This window comes from Conger conger, chromosome 18 (genome assembly GCF_963514075.1).
Source record: "Conger conger chromosome 18, fConCon1.1, whole genome shotgun sequence".
Classification (NCBI taxonomy): Eukaryota; Metazoa; Chordata; class Actinopteri; order Anguilliformes; family Congridae; genus Conger; species Conger conger.
In genome coordinates, this window is record NC_083777.1 from 2,635,191 (window position 1) to 2,655,666 (window position 20,476).

Below are 20,476 nucleotides of genomic sequence, written 5' to 3' on the forward strand. Positions count from 1 at the left end.
TACCTACCTGTGTCTGTTCACACCTGTACCTACCTGTGTCTGTTCACACCTGTACCTACCTACCTGTGTCTGTTCACACCTGTACCTACCTACCTGTGTCTGTTCACACCTGTAGCTACCTGTGTCTGTTCACACCTGTACCGACCTGTGTGTGCCTGTGTGTGTGCCTGTGTGTGTGTGTGTGTGTGTGTGTGTACCTGTGTGTGTGTGTGTGTGTACCTGCAGTTTCCCGCGGCCTCTGAAGGGAACGTGGTTGAACCGCAACGCTCCAGTGCAGACCCGGGACTCTGTGGTGCCCGAGCTGGAGAGCGTGGTGTTCGGGAGCGGCTACCTCCGCCAGACCTCCCCGGAGGTACGTTTGCGCTCCTAGCTGTACGTCATAGCAGTGCAAACGCAGTAAGAACTCAAACAAATAGCATTGAGAGATATAACATACAGTGCGCACACCCTGCTCAACATCCCTCTGTCCAAGCTCCCAAAACCACATCTCATGGTGTGAGATCTCACTGTTAGCAGGAGGGTGGCAGTATCTGCAGTGGAACCCAGCTGTGAGGCAGTGGGTGCTGATAACGAGGTCAAGCAGCACGGGTGCATCAGCCCCGGCGAGTTGCACTAATCCTTCCTGCCCCTTGTAGATAAATCACTGACGGGTTCTAGTAGCGGCTAGTTATGCCTGCCGCAGAGAGTGCATGCCAGGATACCCTCAGCATGGCCCTGTTTGCTCTCTAGCCTGTGTGTACAGCTGTTTCCACAGCAGTTCAACAGCAGAGCCATTCTTCTGCACTTCTCAACAAACTCTCAGCACTAACACTGGCAGGAGCTTTACTCAACGCACTTGCAGTTGTAGTTGTGCTGTAGTCTTACTGTAGTAATAGCAGCAACTGTAGGTTGATTATGAACCTTCTATTTATTATGATCATATGACTATTCTATACTATAATGACCATTCTATCCTTTTGATTATTAACATTTTATACTATAATGACTTCTATACTGCCGATTAGATTATGTCCATTCTATACTATAATGACCATTCTATGCTGTTGATAATGACTACTCTGCACTCTTGATGTTGCCTGCTTTGTACTGTTGGTTATGATGCTTATGTGCTCTAGTTATAACCACACCACACATTAATCCCTGCGCTCCTGTGTGGTGTTAACTCCAGCGCTCCTGTGTGGTGTTAACTCCAGCGCTCCTGTGTGGTGTTAACTCCAGCGCTCCTGTGTGGTGTTAACTCCAGCGCTCCTGTGTGGTGTTAACTCCAGCGCTCCTGTGTGGTGTTAACTCCAGCGCTCCTGTGTGGTGTTAACTCCAGCGCTCCTGTGTGGTGTTAACTCTGGCTCTCATTGGTTCTGTGTGGTGTTAACTCCAGCGCTCATTGGTTCTGTGTGGTGTTAACTCTGGCGCTCATTGGTTCTGTGTGGTGTTAACTCTGGCTCTCATTGGTTCTGTGTGGTGTTAACTCCAGCGCTCATTGGTTCTGTGTGGTGTTAACTCTGGCGCTCATTGGTTCTGTGTGGTGTTAACTCCGGCTCTCATTGGCCCTGTGTGGTGTCTTGCAGGGCGGCAGGTTCTCGGTGTCGGACCAGTGTCTGCATCACGCGTACAGCCTGCACCGGCGGCTGGTCTCCACCCTGCTGCAGGCCTACCAGGGCCTGTTCGGCTACTTCAGCTCCGTGACCCGGGACCTGCCCTCCTCGCACCGCAAGGAGCTGGGTACGCAGCCACGCCGCGGGCGGCCGGGCGTCTGGGGGGCTCCTCCCCGTCCCGTCCCCTGTCCGTAAGCCCTCTCTGTGTCGCCCACTCTAGCCCGGACCAGCATGCAGGTCCTGTACGAGAGGGTGCTCCGGAAACCCTACCCCCGGGACCCGGCGCTCCCCGGAATTGGTAAGTCTGGGGCCCCCGTGCCCGTGCTTGTGCTCGTGCTGGTTTGTGTGTAAGTTTCTCAGTGGTCGTGCTGGTTTGTGTGTTAGTTTCTCAGTGGTCGTGCTGGTTTGTGTGTAAGTTTCTCAGTGGTCGTGCTGGTTTGTGTGTAAGTTTCTCAGTGGTCGTGCTGGTTTGTGTGTAAGTTTCTCAGTGGTCGTGCTGGTTTGTGTGTAAGTTTCTCAGTGGTCGTGCTGGTTTGTGTGTAAGTTTCTCAGTGGTCGTGCTGGTTTGTGTGTAAGTTTCTCAGTGGTCGTGCTGGTTTGTGTGTAAGTTTCTCAGTGGTCGTGCTGGTTTGTGTGTAAGTTTCTCAGTGGTCGTGCTGGTTTGTGTGTAAGTTTCTCAGTGGTCGTGCTGGTTTGTGTGTAAGTTTCTCAGTGGTCGTGCTGGTTTGTGTGTAAGTTTCTCAGTGGTCGTGCTGGTTTGTGTGTAAGTTTCTCAGTGCTCGTGCTGGTTTGTGTGTAAGTTTCTCAGTGGTCGTGCTGGTTTGTGTGTAAGTTTCTCAGTGCTCGTGCTGGTTTGTGTGTAAGTTTCTCAGTGGTCGTGCTGGTTTGTGTGTAAGTTTCTCAGTGGTCGTGCTGGTTTGTGTGTTAGTTTCTCAGTGGTTGTGCTGGTTTGTGTGTTAGTTTCTCAGTGGTTGTGCTGCTTCGTGTGTAAGTTTCTCAGTGGTCGTGCTGGTTTGTGTGTAAGTTTCTCAGTGGTCGTGCTGGTTTGTGTGTAAGTTTCTCAGTGGTCGTGCTGGTTTGTGTGTAAGTTTCTCAGTGGTCGTGCTGCTTTCTAATTGTCGTTGTGAAAGAGCTGTCCTGAATCAACCTCTGAGCCAAAATGGCCGTCCTCGACCCCCAGATTCCGCCAGATGTCTTCACCTAGATCAATCTCTTAGAGTTCCTCAGGGGCTGAACAGGACTTTTTCACCCCAGGTTTACCCACGGTGAAGAAAGACCGAAGCTTTTAATTTATTACTCTGATTCTTTTACTTCTATTAGTTGCTTGATTTCATGTTTTCTCTCTCTCTCTCTCTCTCTCTCTTTCCAGAGAAAACAGAGGTGGAGACCCGGCTGGCTGAACTGTGTGAGCAAGTGAAGGTCAGTTTCTGTGCTTCTTAGACACTTCGTCATGTCTAGACGATCCTTTCTCTCTGTTCAGTAAAATACGGGACTGGCATTTTCACTTTCATGAATCTTAAGATTTGTGGTTACTTTCACTTTTACGTCATGGAGCAAATTCAGCATGCGCTTGGTCTGTCAGTGTCTTAAAGGCCCACCCACCTCAGCGTTTTCTTCCTGCTTTAGTATCTAACGCGCCCATAAAATGTTTGCAAAGAGCAGTGAAGTAGGTTTTTGAAAAGTCCCTAACCCTGCCCCCTGAGCGCCCCAGAGCCCAATGGTCAGCTCTCTGTGCTAACATTTAGCAACGTCATCCAATAATTATGCCAGAATATGCCATGTCCTGTGGGAAATCAGAAAAACTGCTCAGAAAAATATCGGTTATACCCTAAAATATGCAAACCCAGTGCAGCTGTCTTGGATCTAACGCTGCAGGATGATATGAAAAGCACAAAAACACCAAAATATGTGTGGGCCTTTAAATAATCCTCCTTTAATAGCCGTATGTTTACGAGTGAAACTTCACACCGGCTATGCTGTCCTGTAAACGGGAACGTTAATGAAGCCTATCTAGTGACGCAGGGACCGTCTGACCACAGGAATGTGACTTTAATTCTGAAAATGCAAATAGCCTGCACGGTGGATTGTGCGTGTGGCTTGCGGTCGCAGATGTTTTTGTTTGTGTGACTGAGGGCCCATTCAGCGGGATCGCTCTGGAACAGACAGCCTCCACTGTTCCTCCCGGTCGCAGGAGGTCAGACCGGGGTCGGCCCCGCTGACCGGGGTCCCTCTCTATTCCCTTCTGTGGAGCTTCATTATTCATATCATATCATATCATATCGTATATCATATATCATGTCATATATCTCCAGGGTCTGTGTGTTTGCAGCTCACTCATGGACTTGTGCTGCCGTAGGTCTTCTGTAGAATGTGTTTCCTGCATGTTTACTCTGCTGAGTTCTTGATTAAATCTGTTATAGACCCAGTTGGTCACACACAATAAGTGTACATGAATTTGCATTGATTCATGTTGCTGTTAACATGATATAGATTTTTTCATTCGATCAAAAAAATGTATTTATGTTTTTGTCGTTGTTTGCAGTATAGCACAATATAAACTTGGGAATGTTATTCTTCATGGCATGCATAGCTATGTCTGACGTAATGTGGCTTACACAACCCCTCTAAACATAAGGCACCGAATTAAGTCAAATTAACAGCTTGTTAAAATTATGAGATTGCTATAGTGGTGGGATGAAAACCAGCATATTCAGGGTGCCCCAGGACCGAGCTTTGGAACCACTGGACCAGATGACTGTTTGTGTGAGTGAATACTGCTGCCCCCCGGTGGCTGAACGGTGCGCTGCGCTCTGCTCTGACAGAAAGCCCAGAGGCCTGACGAGCTGGCTGAGCTGTGCGTGCTGGTCCTGGCCCTGTGGGGGTTAGGGTTTGGGTTAGGGTTAGGGTTAGGGTTAGGGTTAGGGTTAGGGTTTGTGTGAGTGAATGCTGCTGCCCCCCGGTGGCTGAACGGTGCGCTGCGCTCTGCTCTGACAGAAAGCCCAGATGCCTGACGAGCTGGTCCAGCTGTGCGTGCTGGCCCTGGCCCTGTGGGGGTTAGGGTTTGGGTTAGGGTTAGGGTTAGGGTTAGGGTTTGTGTTTGTGTGAGTGAATACTGCTGCCCCCCGGTGGCTGAACGGTGCGCTGCGCTCTCCTCTGACAGAAAGCCCAGAGGCCTGACGAGCTGGCTGAGCTGGTGAACATGAACCTGGCCCAGCTGTGCTCTCTGCTCATGGCCCTGTGGGGGCAGCTGCTGGAGGTCGTGACCCTGCAGGAGGAGGTCTCCGCCCTGCTGGCCCTGGAGCACCACACACTCAGGGTCAGCTGACCGCCGCCGTCTCCTCCCATTGGCTGAATGCTGCTGATTAATATACACTTGGGTCACTTTTCTTCCCTATTTGGTCTGAAAAACAGCTGAACCTCTTGACCATGTCGGCATGCTTTTGTACATTTAGTTGCTGTCACATGATTGGCTGATTAAATGTTTGCGATAACAAGCTGCCGTACAGGTCTACCTAATAAAGTGCCCAGTGAGTGTATGTCTGTATCCATTGGCAAACAGAGATTGCCCATCTTTGCCCATAATACTGAATTCTGTGATGTGTAATATTACCGCTACCAGTGAGAGGCAAGCTTTGCTTTGATACCAGTAGTTCTATTTTAGAAACAAAATAATTCAACTCCTCTTGAAATTAGCCAATGTCAGGAAGCTCCTGTTTTCCGGCGGTTTATTCTAAATAAAGTAAATAAGACGATAATAGCTTCACTGTTATCCTGTTTGGTCTGGAGGAGATGCTGTGGTGTTTGGAGCATGCTGATTGGTGCATGTTCTGGCTTTTGGAGGGTGCTGAATGTTGTTGATGTCATGTGACCTGGTTCTCTTGGCTGATTGGGCGATGTGCAGGTCCGAAGGTTCGCAGAGGCGTTTTTCTGTCTGGAGCACCCGAGGCAGAGCGCGCTGGCCTATCAGGAGCTGCAGTGAGTCCCGCCCCAAACCCTGCCTGCTGTTCGCCCAGCCACATTTCATCATTTCATCCTCCTCTTATTCCTCCTCTCCCTTCTCTCCTCTGGGAATTTTCAGTTGGGGAAATTTAAGTGGGGAAAAGTTCATTTTGGAATGTTCAGGAATTTGCATTTGGGGATTTATTTTGGGAATATCTGGCTGAACATTTCCATAATTTCAAACCTCTTTTTTCACCATTCTTTTCTCTCCTCTTGTAATGTTCTGTTGGGAATGTTCTGTTGGGAATGTTCTGTTGGGAATGTTCTGTTGGGAATGGTTGTTAGGAGTTAGCGAAATAAGAGCTTGGCCAAGCAGCAGTCCGACTCACTTGTGAGGGGTTGAGCTATAGATGGAGTGAGTGACCTGCCTCTCTCTGCCTCTCTCTGCCTCTCTCTGCCTCTCTCTGCCTCTCTCTGCCTCTCCCTGCCTCTCCCTGCCTCTCTCTGCCTCTCCCTGCCTCTCTCTGCCCCCCGCAGTGCTCAGAGCCACTTACAGATGACCGCTGCCATCAAGAGCTCCGCCTACTTCCTGTCTCTGCCCCCGCTGCCCGTGGAGTGTGCCGATCTGGACGGTGATGTCACTTCCTTGCCCATCATCTTCGAGGACCGGTACCTGGAGTCTGTCACAGAGGGTCAGTGCAGGAGTTTTTAATCAATCAGGGCTTGGGGGTGGGGACTCCCCAATATTCATAATTAATGTCATAACTCCTATAATGTCCTTGAAGGCCCAATATTTTTGAAATTATTTTCGTTAGAATGCCTAATTATCAAGAGTTTTGTGCCTTTATTTTCCCTGCAGGTCTCTACAGTGCTCCCAGGCAGTTGATTCTAAAATGTAATGCATGCCAAGCTGGAAAAATAATTAAGGAGAATTAATCTACTAATGGACTGCATTAGTATGCTCAGACATCTTTCAGCTTTAACAGATGTGCTCTGTGGAAACAACTTTAGCCTAGAGCCCTGCCCCGTGTATGTGGGGCAGATGCATCTTCAGTAGCACTCAGTAAATGACCCTGGCAGGACTGTGTGTTTCCTGAGTGTGTGTGTGCTCTGTGCTGCCCCCTGCAGACCGGGACGGGCCCTGGCAGGGCGCGAGCAGCGGGCGGAGCCGGTCGTCTTCAGGGGCCACGGCGGGCCGACCCGACCCCTCGCCCCGGTCCCTCCCCACGGGGCCCCGCAAGAGGCCAGAGGCCGAGGCCCGCAAGAAACCCGCAGGGCCCGTTTGTGAGGACTCTGGGGCGCCGGAGGCCCGAAACGAGGGGGAGGGGCGGCGGCAGGAAGGGGGCACGCCCCCCAGGACTCACAGCGAGGTGGGGGCCACGCCCTCCCCCGCCAACCTCCACCCTGTCCCTGTCGCCAGCACGGCCGGCTGGGAAGCACAAACCGACCCGCCCCCCCAGGGACCAGCCCCGGGGGCCCTGGGAGCGGGGCCAGGGGCCCAGCCCGCACCCCAGGGCCCGGGGGGGCACACCCGGCACATCCAGGTCAAGCCCAGCAGCAGCGACCCCTATCGGGGCGAGGCGGTCACGATCATCCTGCCTAACCGAGCCCCAGGGGCCCCCGGGGAGGACGCAGCCGAACCCGGCCCTTCTGCGGCCGGGGGGGAGGGGGGTGTGGGCGCCTCCTCTAAAGAGAGCCCCCTGGTGGCACTGGGTGTGCTTTGCACCTCCTGCCTGCCGGACTCTGACGGCCTGCCCAGTCCCCTGCCCCCTCAGGGGCCGGAGGACCCCAGCCCTCTCCTCTGTCCCCGGGCCCCTGACTGCGGGGGGCCGGAGCAGGGCGCGGCCCCCACCGCGCCCACGGCCCCTGGAAACGGCCCCTCCCAAAGCCTTCCCTCTGAGCACACTGCCATAACGGACCCGTCCCCCGCTCTGGCCCCGCCCGCTCCCGCCGCGGCCCCGGCGGCCAGCAGCAGCAGCAGCAGCGACAGCGTGGGCCGGGGCCTGGTGGAGAACCACTTCTGCTCGCGCTCCAGCACCGACGTGTCCGAGAGCAGCCCGCTGGAGATGGCCGACATCACGCTCTCCGTCCAGCAGGGGGAGCCGGAGGACGAGCAGGACCTGGAGATGATCGAGAACGGCTACCACGAGGAAGAGGACGCGGGCGCGGCCTACGCCAACGGGCTGGAGGACGGGGAGGAGTTCACGGACGCCGGGTGCGGGGGCAACCGCTGGAGCCAGCTGCTGAGCCTGGAGCAGTTCTGCGAGGGGGCGGTGCTGCTGGACGGAGGCTCCGCCCACCGGCCCTCCCTCCCCTCCGGCTCCGCCCGCCCGCAGGTCAGGAGGGGCTCCGCCCGAAAGCTGCTCCCGTCCGGCCTGGCCTCGTCCGGGCGCTGGTACGAGAGCTCGCCCGCCCCGCAGAGGAACACGTGAGTGCCGTCCCGTCTGTCAGCCTCAAACACAGCAGAGTTTACGCCAGCGATTGTTCTCCTGTCTGGTTGTTGATGAGCACAGGGTCCAGTGTTTCTGCTGATTTCAGTCATTTGTCAGTGTTGGCTTTTCCTGATGGCAGAGTTTGTGTCGATGTTGATACTGTGGTTCAGTTTGCATTTAATTATGATGTTTTGCTGATGTTGTTGGTGCTGAGGTTTAGTCTTCATAATGTTGTTAATTCCATGGCTCAATATTGTGATAATATTTTTGTAATGTTGTGCTAATGTTGTTATAATGTTATGATAATGTTGTTGGTGCTCTGGCTCAGTTTTAATTTTGTAGTGTTGTGATAATGTTGTTGTAATGTTGTGATAATGTTGTTGGTGCTCTGGCTCAGTTGTAATGTTGTGATAATGTTGTGATAATGTTGTTGTAATGTTGTGATAACGTTGTTGGTGCTCTGGCTCAGTTGTAATGTTGTGATAATGTTGTGATAATGTTGTTGTAATGTTGGGATAATGTTGTTGGTGCTCTGGCTCAGTTTTCTCCAGGCCAAAGAGGCCCTGCAGCAGTTGCACCTGCCGGGGTTCCTGTACAGTGAGGCTGCAGAGCTGGCCTCCCGGGTGCCGTACTTCATCGGAGAGGAGGACCAGGGCTCTGACGAGGGCGTCCATCTTGTGGTCTGTGTCCATGGCCTGGACGGTGAGCGGCTACCGTCCCATCCTGCCCCTTCCTGCCCCATCTTGCCCCATCCCTTCACGCTCAAGCATTGTTGGATGCAGATTGCTACCTGGATGGTGTAAAACCTTGTGGTTGGTTTCCATGGTATTGCAATAAGAAAAGGGCATGGACACCAACATGTGAAACCTCCACCTTAAAGAGAAGGACATTTTCCTGATTCATCAATCAATCAATCAATCAATCGATTTTATTTGTATAGCGCTTTTTACAAAGGGCCTTTCACAAAGCAGCTTTACAGAGAAACCTGGCCCCAAGAGTATGCCTAGGGCAACAGTGGCAAGGAAAAACTCCCTGGAAACCTTGAGCAGAACCTGACTCGGTAGGGGAACCCATCTGCCGATGGTTGACACTGGTTTTTAGAAATAATTGTTTTAAACAGAAAACCAGATTAAATAAAAGTACATTAATGTCCAGTTATAAAGTTGAAGCAGAGATGAGATTGAGGGATGGCAGGAACACCAATGGGTGGCACTGTCAGGCAAGGGGACAGCCTTGGTGCTACAGCTGAATCAGCAGTGGCAGGAGGGAGTTGTACGGCTGGTCTTGGGCTGGAGCTCCGGGCCAGGAGGGGGTGCGCAGGAAAAGTTGGGCTAGCGCTCCGGGCAGCATAGCTAAGGGAAACAGAGAAAGTGGCCAACACAGCCATGAGGGCAGGCTTGAGACGGTTACCACCAGACCATGACTGGTTATGCTTAACACAGCACTACCAACAATGATCCACTGAGAGCACTGTCCAAGTCCACCAGAGACTCTATAGCTTATGCCAGCCACCCACTCCTGCCCCTCAACTATAGGACAGACTAAAGAGATACGTTTTTAGCCTAGCTATAAATAAGGTGATAGTGTCTGCACCCGAACATGAGCAGGCAATTAGTTCCACAGGAACGGAGCACTATAGGAAAAGGCTCTGCCACCTATGGAACTTTTAGTTATTCTTGGAATAACAAGGAGGCCTGCACCCTGTGAACAGAGTATTCGTGAGGGAGTATAAGGATTAAGTAAATTGTTTAAATACAGAGGGGCAAGCCCATGTAAGGCTTTAAAAGTCAGAAGTAGTATTCTATACAACAGTATTCTATGTAATCTATTTGGAATTTAACAGGCAGCCAGTGAAGTGAAGCTAACACTGGGCTGATGTGCTCAAATCTCCTTGTTTGAGTAAGAATCCGAGCTGCTGCATTTTGAATTAGCTGGAGCCCTTTCAGAGAGGAATTTGCACATCCAGGCAAAAGAGCATTGCAATAATCTTAATCTTCAGCTAACAAAAGCATGCACTAGCTTTTCTGCATCATTTAGGGACAGTATCTTCTGAATTTTAGAGATATTCCTGTGATAAAAAGCAACCCGAGAGATGTTTTTAATATGTGCATCAAATGCAAGGTCTGGATCAAAAGTAACTCCAAGGTCTTTGATGACAACACTTGAAGTGATGGAAATTCCATCTATGTTTGGCATATCATCAGATAGTTTACATCTCAAGGACTTGGGCCCCACTACCATTATCTCAGTCTTATCTGAGTTTAGCAAAAGAAAGTTATGATTCATCCATTTCTTTATGTCTTTAAGACAAGCTTCCATTTTTGACAGCTGGACAACTTCCTCAGGTTTGACTGATAGATACAACTGTGTGTCTTCAGCATAGCAGTGGAAGTTAATGCCATGTTTGTGAATAACTTGTCCCAGGGGAAGCATATATAGAGAGAAAAGCAAGGGCCCAAGCACAGATCCTTGTGGTACTCCGTGTCTAACCCTGGATTGATATGAGGAGTCATTGTTAAAGTGCACAAATTGATATCGGTCTGATGGGTATGATTCATGTTTCCTTGATTCTTCTGTTCTTGCTTCCTTTCCTTGCCTTCAATGGGTGGACCTTGGAGAAGGAAAGGAGGTTAAAATAAAGAGCCCATAGTCACCGTTCTGCTCCGTCTGTCCTGCAGGTAACAGCGCAGACCTGCGGTTAGTGAAGACCTACCTGGAGCTGGGCTTACCTGGCGCTCACATCGAGTTCCTCATGTCCGAGCGCAACCAGGTGAGCCTCCAAACTTCCTCATGTCCGTGGGTAACCAGGTGTACGAAGACTCGGCCTTTCTCCACTCAGAAACCGCCGGGCGTTCCCCACAGTGCTGCGTAGCTTACCTGTCTCCCCGCTACCCTCTCGCAGAACGACACCTTCGCCGATTTCAACACCATGACGGACCGTCTGCTGGAGGAGATCCTGCAGCACATCAGGCTCTACCACCTCACCGTGTCCAGGATCAGGCACGTCTCCCTCTCTCGCTCTCTCTCCCTCTCTCTCTCTCTCTCTCTCTCGCTCTCTCCCTCTTCTCCCTGTCCGCCATCTCGAAAGGAGTAGAGTGTTGGTAGTAGGCAATTCCTGGAGTTCAACAGATACCGAGTCCTTCCAGTACCTGTATAAAGCCTGATAATTATTCATAATATGTAGTTTTATGTTGAAAGGAGCAAAAACCTGAAATCATGGACCAGGGTTTCCTACCTACATGATAGTGCAGTGATGCCCAATCAAGTGTCATTGAGGACCAAGAGTATACAAATTCTCATTCCTACCAATCACAATACCTGCTGAATTTACTCATGGAAAGGACTGGTGAAAATTCACCATGATCTTATAATCTACTATGAGGAGGTTAATCGGCCTCCAGTTGCAGAGTTCCCTCGGGTTCTCCTTCTTTGGGACGAGAGCTACTGAGCCAACCGCCCCTCCCTGTACGCCACTTCCTGTAGATTTCTGTCATGTCCTCTTTCAGGAGATCCCGTTATGCTCATGCATTTACCCAATCATAAACTAGAGATAGCGGTCACATGACTCAACATCGAGAGGCCTCTGAAAGTTCTGCTTGCTCGCTGGTGGCGGAGTTTGTGGTGTGATGTGTGTGTGATGTGATGCGGTGTGTGTGTGAGTGAGTGTGTGTGTGGGCAGGTTGTGATGTGGCTGTGTGTTCCTCCTGCAGTTTTGTGGGTCACTCCCTGGGGAACCTGATCGTGCGCTCGGTGCTGACCCGGCCCGGGTTCCGCTGCTACCTGAGCAGACTGCACACCTTCCTGTCCCTCTCTGGGCCTCACCTGGGGACCCTGTACAACAGCTCCGCCCTGGTCAACACAGGTGAGTCCTGCCCTCTCCTGCCCTTCCCCACCCCGCCCTGCCCTCTCCTGCCCTGCCCCGCCCTGCCCTCTCCTGCCCTGCCCTGCCCTGCCCCGCCCCGCCCCATCATGCCCTGTCTGGCTAAATGCCTAATGTAATGTACTGCCTAGAACGGCTGATAGTGTGGGCTCTGGTCTCTGTGGTGTGAAAGATGCAGTAGGGCTCTGGTCTCTGTAGTGTGGAAGATGCAGTAAGTTGTCTGTGCTTACGCTGTGTCTGCTGTGCGCAGGTCTGTGGTTCATGCAGAAGTGGAAGAAGTCGGGCTCCTTGCTGCAGCTGACATGCCGTGACCACACCGACCCCCGGCAGACCTTCCTGTACCAGCTCAGTCAAAAAGCAGGTGAGCTCCCTACCGCCGCCCTGCTGGTGGGAGTGTTAAAAACTGTTGTGCTGGTGTGTTTCAGGCCTGCAGTTCTTTAAGCACGTGGTGCTGGTGTGTTTCAGGCCTGCAGTTCTTTAAGCACGTGGTGCTGGTGAGCTCTCTGCAGGACCGCTACGTCCCGTATCACTCCGCTCGCATCGAGATGTGCAAACCAGCCCTGAAGGACCGGCAGTCAGGTGAGGAGCTCGTTCACACCTTTGCTCCCCTGCTTAGTCTAATCAACTGTAAGTCCCTTTGGATAAAAGCATCATCTTAATAACAAATTATTATAAATTACAGCAATGCTCTTTCCAGTAAGAGGTGGCTTTCAAACAAACGCATTCCCATCTGTAATGGCTTCTCTCCCTTTTTCCCTGTTTTTCTTTTCATTCTGGCATCTTTGTTCCATCTCTCCATCCATTGTACTTCTCCATTCTCTTTATGTCCCTTTATTTTCAACCCTCTCCATTTTCTTTCATTCATCTGCGTCCTTCGCTTCCTCTTCCCCTCTCCCAGGTCCAGTGTACACGGAAATGATCCAGAACCTTCTCCTGCCGGTGCTGCAGAACGCGGACTGCAGCCTGGTGCGCTACGACGTGGTGCACGCCCTGCCCAACACCGCCAACTCCCTGATCGGCCGGGCCGCCCACATCGCCGTGCTGGACAGCGAGGTCTTCCTGGAGAAGTTCTTCCTGGTGGTGGGCCTCCACTACTTCCGCTAGCGCCCCCTTGCCCTCCTGTGAGGAGCCTGGGGCCCCCTCGCCCTCCTCTGAGGAGCCTGGGGCCCCTCGCCCTCCTGTGAGGCGCCTGGGGCCCCCTCGCCCTCCTGTGAGGAGCCTGGGGCCCCCTCGCCCTCCTGTGAGGAGCCTGGGGCCCCCTTGCCCTCCTGTGAGGAGCCTGGGGCCCCCTTGCCCTCCTGTGAGGGGCCTGGGGCCCCTCACCCTCCTGTGAGGAGCCTGGGGCCCCTCGCCCTCCTGTGAGGAGCCTGGGGCCCCCTCGCCCTCCTGTGAGGAGCCTGGGGCCCCCTCGCCCTCCTGTGAGGAGCCTGGGGCCCCCTTGCCCTCCTGTGAGGAGCCTGGGGCCCCTCGCCCTCCTGTGAGGAGCCTGGGGCCCCTCGCCCTCCTGTGAGGAGCCTGGGGCCCCCTTGCCCTCCTGTGAGGAGCCTGGGGCCCCCTTGCCCTCCTGTGAGGAGCCTGGGGCCCCCTTGCCCTCCTGTGAGGAGCCTGGGGCCCCTTGCCCTCCTGTGAGGAGCCTGGGGCCCCTTGCCCTCCTGTGAGGAGCCTGGGGCCCCTCGCCCTCCTGTGAGGAGCCTGGGGCCCCTCGCCCTCCTGTGAGGAGCCTGGGGCCCCCTTGCCCTCCTGTGAGGAGCCTGGGGCCTCGCCCTCCTGTGAGGAGCCTGGGCCGAGCCGCTACCTCATGGTTCCAGATAAAAGAACTATCAAACATCCTCTCCAGTTCATTTACCAAGTTCACAAGTATTTATAGTTTTTATACGGGAGGTGAGAGAACATGTCACTTTTTATCGGGGAGACTTGTAGATGTGCAGGTTGTTTTATTTCCATTTTACTGCCATTTTTAGGTCATTGTATCGGCTCTTTTAATGCACGCTCGTGCCAGTTGAGCATGAAAAGGCTGACTCGTCATTTTTAAGAGCGGCGCTGCTGGAGAAAAGTATTTTGAGCTGAACAAGTATCATCTCTTTAAAGGTGCGTTTTTCTACACACTCAGAAAGTCTCAACACGGTTTCACACACGGGGACAGATATTGTTGTTTGTAGTTTTGTATGAGAAGGGCAAGAGCTTCCTGTTTTACAGCCGAATCTCTGACCAAGCTGCCCTGGGACTCTCAGTATTGCAGGCTTTGCCCTGGACTGACCCAGCACCCAACTGACCCCCATACCCAGCCAGGCTGGTTAACTGCACAAACACCACAAAGTGACCCAGCATTTTCCCCCATTCCCAACCAGGCTGGTTTACTGCACAAACACAACAACCTGACCCAGTATTTGTATGACACCCAACGAGTCGACGTTCTGCACAAACGCCACAAACTGACCCAGATTTTTTCCCGACAGAGTCGGTATACTGCACAAACAGACCAAAATGACGCAGAATCTTTCTGACGCCCAACAAGGTTGCTTTACTGCACAGACGTAACAAACTGACACAGACCTTTTCCGACCCCCAACGAGGTAGTTATACTGCACAACGGCACCAGACCCTAACCCTTTCCCGCACCCAGACGGTCGGTTTACTGCACAAACATACTGGACTGACCCAGACCATTTCCCACACCCTTGCGGGTTGGTTTACTGCACAAACATACTGGACTGACCCAGACCATTTCCCACACCCTTGCGGGTTGGTTTACTGCACAAACATACTGGACTGACCCAGACCATTTCCCACACCCTGCGGGTTGGTTTACTGCACAAACAGACTGGACTGACCCAGACCATTTCCCACACCCTGCGGGTTGGTTTACTGCACAAACAGACTGGACTGACCCAGACCATTTCCCGCACCCTGGGTTGGTCTGTTGCACAAACGGAGCACTACATTGGCACACACTTCATTTATTTTTATTTTTTTCTTCCCATTTTGCAGATGTGGGACAATTTGTCCCTTTTAAAGATAGAAATGATTTTATAAAAGCAATCATTTCCCCTTTCCCTGTGGAGGGTGACCTCTTTCCCATTAAATATTTTCAAAGAGATTTTAAGACTCCTCTCTTTTGTGTGAGCTGAAATGTTGGGAAGGTTTTGGAAGATTTCTTCTCATTATTTCTTATTTTTACCAAGATAACCAGTTCATCTTGCAAACTACCGCATCTGTTCATTACTCCTGCAGTACTGTGCAAAAGTCAGAGACCACCCTCTTGCTTGTTCCATTTCTAGTCAAATCAGCAATTGTGTGGTTTTTGACAATAATGCAGGACTTATTTAATATATTTCACATAAAGTCTTCCACCACTACATATAAAATCTATCCCTATTTGTCTGCTCTTTTGTGCACCCAACAATCACTTCCACCCTTCCAATCATGTTTCAGCTGTGTCCCCCTGAAAGAAAGGAACACTGTTAGCTGATGTGTTGATGTCATTGTGAGAACCTTTTGTCTTCAAAGGTGGCTGTCCAGACACCTTAGCTGGCCTGCAGATGTTTTTGTCATGCGCGTCTAAAGTGGCAGGATGAGATATTTCTATTGAGATTACATGTATTCATCTGCTTACAGAAGGTGTAAGTCAAAGGCAAATGAGGGAAAGAAACTCCTAAAATTGCGATTCAGACGTTTATTACAAGACACCGATCAAATGGCACTCGTGGGACTGCAAGAACTGGTACACCAACAAACGGTCACCCTCACAAAGAACCGTGTGACTGTCCGACTGTCACTGTTCATCAATGCTGCTATAGCACTGTGTCACTGTTCACTAATGCTGCTATAGCACTGTGTCACTGTTCACTAATGCTGCTATAGCACTGTGTCACTTCACTAATGCTGCTATAGCACTGTGTCACTGTTCACTAATGCTGCTATAGCACTGTGTCACTGTTCACTAATGCTGCTATAGCACTGTGTCACTGTTCACTAATGCTGCTATAGCACTGTGTCACTGTTCACTAATGCTGCTATAGCACTGTGTCACTGTTCACTAATGCTGCTATAGCACTGTGTCACTGTTCACTAATGCTGCTATAGCACTGTGTCACTGTTCACTAATGCTGCTATAGCACTGTGTCACTGTTCACTAATGCTGCTATAGCACTGTGTCACTGTTCACTAATGCTGCTATAGCACTGTGTCACTGTCCACTAATGCTGCTATAGCACTGTGTCACTGTTCACTAATGCTGCTATAGCACTGTCACTGTTCACTAATGCTGCTATAGCACTGTGTCACTGTTCACTAATGCTGCTATAGCACTGTGTCACTGTTCACTAATGCTGCTATAGCACTGTGTCACTGTTCACTAATGCTGCTATAGCACTGTGTCACTGTTCACTAATGCTGCTATAGCACTGTGTCACTGTTCACTAATGCTGCTATAGCACTGTGTCACTGTTCACTAATGCTGCTATAGCACTGTGTCACTGTTCACTAATGCTGCTATAGCACTGTGTCACTGTTCACTAATGCTGCTATAGCACTGTCAGTGTTCACTAATGCTGCTATAGCACTGTCACTGTTCACTAATGCTGCTATAGTACTGTTACTGTTCCCTAATGCTGCTATAGCACTGTGTCACTGTTCACTAATGCTGCTATAGCACTGTGTCACTGTTCACTAATGCTGCTATAGCACTGTCACTGTTCACTAATGCTGCTATAGCACTGTGTCACTGTTCCCTAATGCTGCTATAGCACTGTGTCACTGTTCACTAATGCTGCTATAGCACTGTGTCACTGTTCACTAATGCTGCTATAGCACTGTCACTGTTCATCAATGCTGCTATAGCACTGTCACTGTTCACTAATGCTGCTATAGCACTGTGTCACTGTTCATCAATGCTGCTATAGCACTGTGTCACTGTTCACTAATGCTGCTATAGCACTGTGTCACTGTTCACTAATGCTGCTATAGCACTGTCACTGTTCCCTAATGCTGCTATAGCACTGTGTCACTGTTCATCAATGCTGCTATAGCACTGTCACTGTTCACTAATGCTGCTATAGCACTGTGTCACTGTTCACTAATGCTGCTATAGCACTGTGTCACTGTTCATCAATGCTGCTATAGCACTGTGTCACTGTTCATCAATGCTGCTATAGCACTGTGTCACTGTTCACTAATGCTGCTATAGCACTGTGTCACTGTTCACTAATGCTGCTATAGCACTGTCACTGTTCACTAATGCTGCTATAGCACTGTGTCACTGTTCACTAATGCTGCTATAGCACTGTGTCACTGTTCATCAATGCTGCTATAGCACTGTGTCACTGTTCACTAATGCTGCTATAGCACTGTGTCACTGTTCACTAATGCTGCTATAGCACTGTGTCACTGTTCACTAATGCTGCTATAGCACTGTGTCACTGTTCACTAATGCTGCTATAGCACTGTCACTGTTCACTAATGCCGGCCCGTAGCACTGAAGCTCCTTCCCACTGAGGTGAGCCTCACTGACCAGTGAGAGTTACTCGAGAGATCTCAGGAAATGAGAAAAACATACAAGATCAGTTCAAATTTGCTGACCATAAGAGAAGAATACAAATTATACAAATAAATGTAGATACAAACATATTAAAGTACATTTTTTAATACACAAACAAGTGCAATGGGAGTTGAAATTTGCCTTATTCCTGCTTATTCCTGCTTAATGTCCTGTATTATGTACTGTATGTAGAATGTTCAGCGTTGGTGATAGTTTGGTGTTAACTGTAAATAGCTTACAGGGAATATGCTGTTAATCAAAATCCGAGAAAAACAACAGGGATCTGGCCATCATACTTCTTGCAGATCTTAATCCTGCTGGGAAAACATTTCCTGTAAATATAATTTTCTAAATGTGAGATTCTTCTACAAAAAGAATTCATTGACTTGTTTTATGAGATGCTAAGTTGTTGAGCTTCAAAGTGTTTTGGCAGTGGTTGTGTACTCCCTAAAATCAACATGCCTTCTCTAGTTAATATGTAGCACTCTGGAATTTTGCCTTAGCAGTTTTGCAAACATTGCAAGCAAACATGATAGACCATGTATACAATGGGTAAGTGGCACATTCTTCAGACTAAATGAGCCAATGCTGTTCAGAGATGTTGGAATATCTCTTTTTTCTATACTATATTACATTAATTTATTACTTTTTAGGCTTTGTCATTATTGGGAGGTGAGACTGCAGAAGAACTAACAAGCAATAACCCAAGTACTTCCGTTTACAGAGGTCATGTTCCATTAATGGCATCCACATTACATTTTCTCACAATATAATATAATTTCTCTTAAGACCATGATAATTTGTAACTGAAGCAATTAGTTCTTTAATAGTAATTGCTTTGTTTTTTTTTTGGAAACCAAAAGCAATTCTTATTTTAAAAAATAAAAAAAAGTTATTTTAATTCCCCTCAATCAGTCATGTTCACTTTTTCCCATTTTTTCAGAGAAACCCTGATGCTTTTTTACGTTAACTTAAAAATAAATAAATAAAATTCATATATAAATGAAAAAACCTCTGTCCAGTCCTTCCCGTAGAAGACTGGTGAATCCTAGTGGTTATGATTTTGCTATGGTGTTGCTTTGAGTGCTCCTCCAGAGTGCTGCTGTTATATAAACCTTAAACTTTTATCCACCGACTAGGGAAGATGAAAATAAATTAAACATTTTCTACAGAGCAAATGTTCTTTATCCACCATCTTCTTCTCTTAACCCCGTCCATTCTGAGTGGACCAGACTGCTGCCTGGCTGCATGGCATGGTGACCTTTCTGTGTGTGCATTTCAGGTCTCAAGAGATCGTCAGCAAAGGATGAATCATCCTGTGCTAACAATGAGAATTATTATTTGATGCAGCTGAGGTGGATATACATATATTTTTGTAAATAGCAACCTTTTCTATTTGTATTCATGCGCACATTTAGTGTTACAGCTACTGTATGTTTAACATTTTCCTTGAAGTCAAGCCAAATGAACTGATTTCATATCCATGATGATGCACAATGTGTATTTTTAAAACACATTAACATAACTGGTTGCATAAATTCAGTGTAATAAACAATTAATGAAAAGGAAGATATACTTAAAATATTATGAAATTTGGCTGGTTACCTTTCTTTCCTGATTCTATTGAATATCATCTTTTAGATCAAAACTGTACACACCACCACCGCCTGTTTCCAGAACATTCCACTCTATTCAACATGCATTTACTCCCAGTAACTGAAAAGAGAAACAAAGTCAGTATTTGGTTGCTTTTATTACAAACATAAACCAAGTGCGACGTGTCTTTCAGCATTTTTATTGATTGCAACTTAATCATGTTTGAACAAATTACACTCATTTGTTGAATATAATCATTTTGGTGAATCACCTCAGTTTCACAAAGAAGGTCATTACAGGCAGCTGAGTCATGAAGGGGCGGGTCCCTTGACAGCATTGGACGTGGCCAAACACTACACGTCGTTTCAGGTCCTTAACATATCAGTCAACAGATACTTTGACATTCGTGGCATGAAGAGAACCTATATTTCACTTACAGACATCATTTGCTTTAGGTTTTCCTGCTCTTATTTTGCTAATTTGGGGCTACTCTTGGGAAAGTGATTGAGATTTAAACAGAAGAAGCACAAGACGCATTATTCGCATCGTAAAACAAGGTCTTCCTTCCGTCTAGAAACAGTCTCTCAGTAAAGCACCACAGTCCGTTTTGGGTTTGCTCAAAGGCGAAGGAACTCTGTGGACAACAGTAAAGAGGTCCCCTTTTATTCCTGGAATGGCTTTGCGAACTCCTCTCGGCCAATCGGTAAGAGCGCACGAGGCTGCCGTAGAAGCGTCACGGGCGGTAGAAAGACAACATTGACAAGCCACTTTGAGACAGTCATGCAAAGACGCAGTTTGGCGTGAAGTCAGGCACCGGCATGCCAACAAGGCCCCCCTGAAAAGAACCGTGGGCTTTGTAAGGAAGCCGTCTCACAGCTGGGATTGCCCTCTTTCACCCTCAGTGGCCCTCAACTCAAGTACCCGCGCTACAGAAATGAAAGGGAACCCGCTTTAGCATCACACTGTTTATATATACACATTTATATATAAATATACACATCTACACACTTTGAGATTTCTTTTTCTTTTTTAAAGATTTGTTTTAGCTATCAAACTTGTCCATAAGTTTTGCCGTAGAAGGCGGAATCATCCAGTTTGCATAAACACTATCATTGGCATATCTTGTAAAGACTGGGTTAGTGCCATCCAGTCTGGTGACGAGTACCGGACTCTTCTCAGGCCAGTTCGGGTAAGACATGCCTAAAAACGAGAACAGATAATTTTTTCTGCACTGAGGTACCACAAGGCAGATGCACACGGTAAGGCTGGAGAAGGGAACCTTGGCTTCAGCGACCCTCAGTCGACCCTGGTTTTGTTTTGTCTACATAAGTGTCAAAATAGTGCCGTTCCCTGCTCTGGCAAGAGGCAGTCCTGTGGGACTGTTCTATGTCTCTGCTGCTCTTAGTAATGGAATCAAATATATGGCAAGAACCAGCAGTCAGATAAAAAGATTTACTGTATTTTACAAATACATTAGTTTTTGTTTTTTTTGTAGTCATTG

The 20,476-nt window shown here is 49.0% G+C and overlaps 2 protein-coding genes across 4 annotated transcripts in view; one reads left to right on the top strand and one right to left on the bottom strand.

The window, feature by feature from the left end:
- Positions 1-13,074, top strand: part of fam135a (family with sequence similarity 135 member A) — a 29,349-nt gene extending 16,275 nt beyond the window's left edge. For 2 of the 3 annotated variants that reach the window (XM_061227950.1, XM_061227949.1), the window contains exons 7-21: positions 226-352; positions 1,566-1,719; positions 1,813-1,890; positions 2,962-3,011; positions 4,753-4,908; positions 5,494-5,567; positions 6,069-6,223; positions 6,660-7,959; positions 8,505-8,665; positions 10,642-10,733; positions 10,866-10,963; positions 11,674-11,825; positions 12,094-12,204; positions 12,309-12,422; positions 12,742-13,074. In XM_061227950.1, the coding sequence (XP_061083934.1) occupies positions 226-352; positions 1,566-1,719; positions 1,813-1,890; positions 2,962-3,011; positions 4,753-4,908; positions 5,494-5,567; positions 6,069-6,223; positions 6,660-7,959; positions 8,505-8,665; positions 10,642-10,733; positions 10,866-10,963; positions 11,674-11,825; positions 12,094-12,204; positions 12,309-12,422; positions 12,742-12,947 (3,028 nt within the window). In that variant the 3' untranslated portion in view covers positions 12,948-13,074. The remainder of the gene's footprint in view (positions 1-225; positions 353-1,565; positions 1,720-1,812; positions 1,891-2,961; positions 3,012-4,752; positions 4,909-5,493; positions 5,568-6,068; positions 6,224-6,659; positions 7,960-8,504; positions 8,666-10,641; positions 10,734-10,865; positions 10,964-11,673; positions 11,826-12,093; positions 12,205-12,308; positions 12,423-12,741) is intronic. The other variant, XM_061227948.1, reaches the window with a different exon arrangement.
- A 6,039-nt stretch (positions 13,075-19,113) lies between these two features.
- Positions 19,114-20,476, bottom strand: part of ret (ret proto-oncogene receptor tyrosine kinase) — a 44,071-nt gene continuing 42,708 nt past the window's right edge. Inside the window, exon 20 of the mRNA XM_061228367.1 lies at positions 19,114-20,175. Coding sequence (XP_061084351.1) covers positions 20,018-20,175 — 158 coding nt within the window. The 3' untranslated portion in view covers positions 19,114-20,017. The remainder of the gene's footprint in view (positions 20,176-20,476) is intronic.